At 40.3% G+C, this 7,500-nt stretch overlaps 1 protein-coding gene across 1 annotated transcript in view; it reads right to left on the reverse strand.

Annotated features, from left to right (window-relative positions):
* Positions 1–7,500, reverse strand: part of LOC123510888 — a 102,492-nt gene that overhangs the window by 11,705 nt on the left and 83,287 nt on the right. Inside the window, exons 5-6 of the mRNA XM_045266346.1 lie at positions 6,092–6,157; positions 2,941–3,165 (exon numbers count right to left, since the gene is read on the reverse strand). Coding sequence (XP_045122281.1) covers positions 2,941–3,165; positions 6,092–6,157 — 291 coding nt within the window. The remainder of the gene's footprint in view (positions 1–2,940; positions 3,166–6,091; positions 6,158–7,500) is intronic.

Genomic DNA, 7,500 nt, shown 5'->3' on the forward strand with positions numbered 1-7,500 from the left:
CTAAGGGAAGACAAACAAGAAAATAACATAAAAAATGGGGAAGGTTTTGATGTACGAGTATGTGTGTGGTTTGGGAAAGGTCTCTCTCTCTCTCTCTCTCTCTCTCTCTCTCTCTCTCTCTCTCTCTCTCTCTCTCTCTCTCTCCCAGAAATTTACCCATTCAGTGTTGAGAGATGGATGTGCTTCAGTTTTTTCCCGTTTTTTTTAAGTCTCTCCTTTTATAATCCATGACAGAAAACGGGAGTGTTGTGTGGATTTGGAAGGATTAAGCTGTAGGTGTTAATGTTTTTAGTGAAGCTGCGATAGTGTTGGTTAAGCTGATTTGCTAAATGCGCGTCTCTCTCTCTCTCTCTCTCTCTCTCTCTCTCTCTCTCTCTCTCTCTCTCTCTCTCTCTCTCTCTCTCTCTCTCTCTCTCTCTCTCTCTCTCTCTCTCTCTCTCTCTCTCTCTCTCTCTCTCTGTGTGTGTGTGTGTGTGTGTGTGTGTGTGTGTGTGTGTGTGTGTGTGTGTGTGTGTGTTTATTGTCTTAGGATATGAAACTCGAGTCAAGGCTGTGCTGACGTGTGTGTGTGTGTGTGTGTGTGTGTGTGTGTGTGTGTGTGTGTGTGTGTGTGTGTGTGTGTGTGTGTGTGTGTACTCAGCTAATCTTAATATTGAAGCTTAGAGTCAAGGCTGCGTCGTCTTCTGTGTGTGTGTGCAATTGTCTGCATGTGTGTGTGTGTGTGTGTGTGTGTGTGTGTGTGTGTGTGTGTGTGTGTGTGTGTGTATTTATTTGTGTGTTCAGGAAGCATTGTACACCGGCGAGGCAATTATAATAAATGTACGAGAGTGCCACAAACACAAGCACTGGCACGGAACGTATATCAAGCATATTTCATGGAAGGGAAGCCAGTCTCAGTGCGTGAAATATATGTGTGCGTGTGTGGCAGGATGGCGTGTACGTGCGTGGGTGCGAGGATGCGTGCGTGTATGTACTAGTGTGTAGGTGGAAAAGGGCGTGTATTTATTGTCCTCCTACATCAGGATTACTTCACACTGCTGCTAAGAAAAAGAATTGAAATATAAATGGCAGGAAAATATTGTAAGGAAATGTTTGGCTGGGAAATAAATAACAGAATGCCGGGATCGCGCCGGTTGTAAAAAATATTAAGAGTGTCAGTCGGAAATCTGGGAAAAAAATATATGGAGAAGCAAATAACTCGGTGAAATAAATCGTTGTATTCAGAAAGGTGGGAAAAAATGTTGGGAATATAAAAGAAAATACAAGAGACATGAAGAAATGAAGTCTTTCCTCGTGACATGAGTGAATGAGTGAAAAAGAAGGAAAATGAGTAATATGAACCTAAACATTCAGAATCGAGGAGGAAATAGAAAGAAAAGATAAAAAATAAAGCAAACACAGAATTCAAAATGCTGGAAATAAAAAAAATAAATGCAAGAGAGGTGAATACACGAAGTTTTTCTCGTGACATAAGTGAATAAGTGAAAAAAGATGGAAAATGAGTAATATGAACGTAAAGACAGTCAGGTTCGAGGAAGAAATAGAAAGAAAAGATAAAATAAAGCAAACACAGAATACAATTGAAAAAAAAATAATAAAAAATAATAAAAATACGAGGAGCTCTTAAAAAAAAAAAACTCACAAAAAAATAAATGAATTAAAAGCAACATGAATACGAACAAGAAAAAAATGTACGTAAAAGTATATAACGAAATGTTAAAACACTAGAAATATCGCACTCACACTGGCCATGAATAAAAGAACGACTAAATCAATGGAGGAATAGATGAAAGAAGTAAATGAAGCAATGTTACCTGGAGATATCAGACTCACTAACTTGACATGAATAAGCAGATGAACAATTGACTTATGGAGCAGAATGAACAACAAGAATGGAAATAAATAAATGCACTAAACAGATGAATGAGTGAATTATGGAACAAATAAAAAAAAAAAACTACAGGAAAGGAAAGAAATGAATGCCGCAAACAGATGAAGGATTGAATTATGGAACAGATGAATGAATAAGTCCACGAAATACATGTTGAATAAATAGTTGAATAAATATAAATAGATGGATAAACTAATAATTGTTTCTAGACTCTTATCCTCCAACTTTCCATGATCCTTTGATGACTGACACTCAAATATGTCCTTTAATTAAAATCCTTTCATTCCATTAGCCATTCCTCCTCTTATATAAAGGAGAAAATATATAAACCCAAATAAACATAAACAACACATCCATTATTCATTTTATTCTTTGGAAACTGACACTCAGATGTACTTTCTTCTTAAGCATCTTTTATTATTCTTTGCCGCTTTTCACATAAAAATGATAACCAAAAGATAACCAATTAATAACAACACAGTATGACATTTATCCCTTTTTTTTTTAGCTAATTCTCCAAGGGGACTGTCTTAGTGGGCTTTTTTTATTGTCTTATATTCCTCCTGGCCAGCTTTCCCCTGTTACATAAAACACACAGGTGAGCCTTACCGTACAAAACGTAACAACATAAGAAAATGAGGGAAGCTAAAGATACTTATTAAGACCCCTTCAGTACCAGGACGCGTTTCCATATTCATTCCGGTGACTATTTGGTGATTTTATGCAGCTTCAGAAACTCATGTGGGGTATTAAAGTAGTGAAGACTGTAGCCATTAATCTTGTAGGATGCGTTTCCATATTCATTCTGGTGACTATTTGGTGACTTCATGCAGCTTCAGAAACTCATGTGGGAGATTAAAATAGTGAAGACTGTAGCCATTAATCTTCTGATCTCCATAGACCCTTCCTAATGTCAGAAAAATGGTCTAATCGTACATGAATCTAGCGGTAAAAATGTGTCCCTAGTACTGAACGAGTTAATTCCATCTGTCATCTCATCTAGAACACACTTAAAGACAGGTGTACCTCACTGTACCTAGCACACTCACCTTGCACCATTAGCTTGTACGTGTAGGACTCCCCCGGTCTCAGGAATGTGTCATTACTTCGTGATAGGATGCCGGATACAGGGTCCAGGGTGAAGTGTCGGTCACCAGGCGCCGCAAACAGCTGGTAGGACACGGAAGCACAGGGGCAGCGGGCAGACTCACCTGGACCCAGTGGACAGGTGAGCCCCAGGTCCTCATCAGTACTCCACGCCCTGTACACCACACCTGCCGAAGAGAGAGAGAGAGAGAGAGAGAGAGAGAGAGAGAGAGAGAGTAGTTGATTAGTTGACTGGTGATTTGATTATTGCTTGTTTGTTTGCCTGATTAATCTCTTCAGTACCAGGACGCGTTTTCATATTCATTCTAGTTACTATTTTGACCAGTTTGTTCAGCTTCAGAAATTTATGTTAGGATTTGAATAAGAAAAGACTCTGGGTATTAATTTTTTGACCTCCATAGACCCTTCCTAATGCAAATAAAATCGTCTAATCATACCCAATAATTAAGGTAAAGCTGCATCTCGGTACTGAAGAGATTAAAAAATTGATCAGTTTTCTCTATTAGATGAGTTGAATAGACGTTGGAAGAGTTTAAACCAAGCAACATACAAGGCACAGTTTAGGACACCAGCACCTCAATGGGTCTTTTTTATTGGTCATTGTTACCTGTGATCAGTTTGTCCGTCTAACATAATAAAAGTAACCCACTCACGTCCATAAAATCAGGCAACACAGAGGCACAATTTAGGACAACACCAGCACCTCAGTAAGCCTTTTTTACTGGCCTTTTTTTATTCTCTTTATACCATGTGGGTTTTTCACGGGAATTTATGGGCTAAAGGGGATACTTTTTGGGAGTACCTCTTATCTCAAAGCCCACCCGCTAGGTAACCGTTGCCCTGAGTGAGGAAGCCCAACCTACACTCAGACCATGGACAGGATTCGAACCCGTGCCCTTGGACCCTAAAGCACGCATGGTTCCACTGTACCACGGCGGTTACCATTGTTCAGTTCTCCCGTCTTACATAATAAAAGTAACCCCCATTAGGTCCATAAAGCCAGCGAGGACATGAAAACTGACTGATTGAATGACTTGAGTTACTGAAGGAGAGTCTGATTAATTGATTTGACTGGTTAAGATTGATTCAAAGCGTCTCACAAACAGAAATTAGAAGGAAAAATTCAAACAAAAAGCTGGAAAGTGGAATTAGGTGTGGAGAAACGTGATAATCAGCTGAAAATATTGATAGAATGGAAAGAGTGAATGAAAAACACCAAAGAGGAAAGAAGATTGATGAAATAACTGACTGATTGATTGATGAAAGGCACCGCAGTCATTTAGAGGAAGGAAAAACACATTAAAAAAAGATAGGGGGGAAAAATATGAGAAGTGGAGAAGTGTGAGATGTGAAGAAAAGAGGAAAGATTGAAACGATGAAGGGGGACGGAGGGAAATATTTGAATGGAGAGAAGGAAATAATTGGATTGGGAAATGTTAGGGAAGGGAACGATGAGTGAAAAGATGAAATGTATGGAGGAAAATACAAAAGAAAAAAAGGAAATAGAAGATAAAAGGAACTGAATGCGTCAAGAGAGAGAGAGAGAGAGAGAGAGAGAGAGAGAGAGAGAGAGAGAGAGAGAGAGAGAGAGAGGAAAAAATTACTAGAGAAGATTAGAGGTGCAGAGGCGGCAATGGAGACATAGAGAGAAAAAAAAAAAAAAGCGAACCAGGGAAAGGAAGAGAAAGAGTGAATGAGGAATATGAGATAGAAAAAATAGAGATAAAGAGAGAAACAAAAAATAGGAACTGGAAAGAGAGAAAGAGAGACAGACAGAGAGAGAGAAAGAGACAGACAGGCAGACAGACAGACACAGAGAGACATAGAACACATACACCTCATCATAATTTCAACACCTCATCATTTCTAACCTAAGTCTTTCATATCCACTCCCAGCCCTGCCTTCCACTAGCTCATCTCTTGCTTCCCTTTCTCCCTCTTCACTGGGAGCGGAAATTAAGCCTCAAATGGGGAAAGGGAGAAGAGGAACATCTATTACCTACGTTCTTTGACACCCTTTACGTAACTCCCCACAGGAAAAGCAAAATATGAGGGTTATTACGAAGGATTATGTGTAGAATTCTCACTAGCTCTGAGGCCTTAATCTCCCCACTGGTCGGCAGATTGGGAGATTATTTGAAAGCTTTTGGTGCATTGATACGTGTGTGTGGGGAATGGGGGAGATAGGGAGGGGCGTTGGTGGGGGAGAGTGGCGTTAAGTGGAGGGATAGGAAGAGGGATTAAGAGAATAGAGCAAGTTATTAAAGATGAAAGGAAGTAGAGTTTGAAGGTATTAATGATGGGAGGAGAAATTAAGGGACGTGTGTGTGTGTGTGTGTGTGTGTGTGTGTGTGTGTGTGTGTGTGTGTGTGTGTGTGTGTGTGTGTGTAGGTTTGAAAGTGGCTGAGGAATAAATAAAGTAGAAAGAAAGATAGAAAGATTGAATTACTGAAAACTGATAAAAGTATAATGAAAACTTATTGATAAAGAGGTGAAAAATAGGGAAGAAATTAATATAAAATAGAAAACACAGAAAGAACAATAATAGGGTTTTCAAATGTGTTAGTAAATGGATTTAATGGAAAGAAAGGGTTTTGAAATGTGTTAGTAAAGGAGAACAAAGAAAGAAAGAAAAGGGAATGCAGTTAAAAGGACAAAATAAAATAAGATATAGTAGTGTTGTTTAAGTAGGAAACAAGAGAAGGAACACACTGAAATGTAAGAGAAAGAGGAATAAACAAGGATTAGAACGTGTTATGAAAGGAAAAAAGGAAAATACAAGGAATTATGAGGAGAAGTAGGAAAATATTAAAGAGAGAGAGAGAGAGAGAGAGAGAGAGAGAGAGAGAGAGAGAGAGAAATCAAAATAGACAAAGATGTGTTCCTGTGTGTGTGTGTGTGTGTGTGTGTGTGTGTGTGTGTGTGTGTGTGTGTGTGTGTGTGTGTGTGTGTGTGTGTGTGTATGCCTTTGTGTATGCTCGTAGACTATAATTGATTGATATGTTACCTGGGGATTACCTGGCTGGAGTCCTGAGGCTTACTTGACCTGCCTTGACCTTTGACCTTTTACCTGTGACCTGTAACCTGTCTCACCTGTAGCGTTGGTGGGCAGGACAGCGGTGGCGGCGTGAACGAGGAAGCGAGGCGCATAGTTGTCCACTGTTGGGAAAAAGATAAGGAGATTAGGGACTCGCGTGCACGTGGAGAGAGAGAGAGAGAGAGAGAGAGAGAGAGAGAGAGAGAGAGAGAGAGAGAGAGAGAGATGGTGAAAAGCAAATATATTAACATCTTTTCGTGTGATTTTTTGGGTTTTAGAATTATGAGAGAGAGAGAGAGAGAGAGAGAGAGAGAGAGAGAGAGAGAGAGAGAGAGAGAGAGAAGATACACGTGTCCTTGGAGATGGTGATCGAAATGGTGGTACAATTAATTACTTCTCGCATCGTTAATTAAATTCCCTTCGACTGGATAACAAGACGAATCACCCACTCCTCCTCCTCCTCCTCCTCCTCCTCCTCCTCCTCCTCCTCCTCCTCCTCCACTCATTTGCTAACACCATCCATAAATTCCAGCAGTTTGGCCTTTGCTTCCACTAGTATTAATTAACCTGCACTATAATTACCTGGCCTGTATCACCTTTGTTAGTCTCCCCGGTGGAATTAATGCAGTCTGAAAAGTAAGCAAAAGTTGAATTTCTCCTTCCTTTCTGCCATTAAATCCAACTTTTTCTCTCTCTCTCACTCTTTCTCTCTTTCTTTCTTTCCTTTTAAGATTCAAGTTTTCTTTTTTTTTTTTTTTGGTTAGTGGTGTTTTTCATGGTTTTTTTTTTTCGTGTGTGTGTGTTTGTAGTTTAATTTCCTTTTATGATAAGAGAAGGGGCATTTGTGTGTGTGTGTGTGTGTGTGTGTGTGCGGAAGGGGAAAGTTAATCGTGTGTGCGTTGGGGGGTGGTTAGTTTTGTGTGTGTGTGTGTGTGTGTGTGTGTGTGTGTGTCCTGATCATGTTCACATCAGCATAAGCCTCGTACATTAATCTTTCTTTCCTCGTTTCCCTGGTCAAAGCAAGAGGAAGCGGTAAAACACTCTATTCCTGCCGATTTTCCTTGTTTGTGATACTCTTGTGACGGGAGAGTGTTTGTGGTGGATGACTTGCCTCGTGTCTCTGTGTTAGTCTCTGTGCGTGGTTGTCTATCCGTCTGTCTGTCTGTCTTTCTGTCTTTGTGAGTGACTGAATCTGCAACTTGGGCTTTCTGGCTGTGTGTGTGTGTGTGTGTGTGTGTGTGTGTGTGTGTGTGTGTGTGTGTGTGTGTGTGTGTGTGTGTGTGTGTGTGTGTGTGTGTGTGTGTGTGTGTGTGTGTGTGTGTGAATATATCTGGTATGCACGTCTTAGTCTGGTTGGCTGGCTGCGTGTTCGATTCTCTCTCTCTCTCTCTCTCTCTCTCTCTCTCTCTCTCTCTCTCTCTCTCTCTCTCTCTCTCTCTCTCTCTCCATGCACCTGAGCGGCAGC

The sequence above is a fragment of the Portunus trituberculatus genome, chromosome 30 (genome assembly GCF_017591435.1).
Source record: "Portunus trituberculatus isolate SZX2019 chromosome 30, ASM1759143v1, whole genome shotgun sequence".
In the NCBI taxonomy this organism is placed as follows: domain Eukaryota; kingdom Metazoa; phylum Arthropoda; class Malacostraca; order Decapoda; family Portunidae; genus Portunus; species Portunus trituberculatus.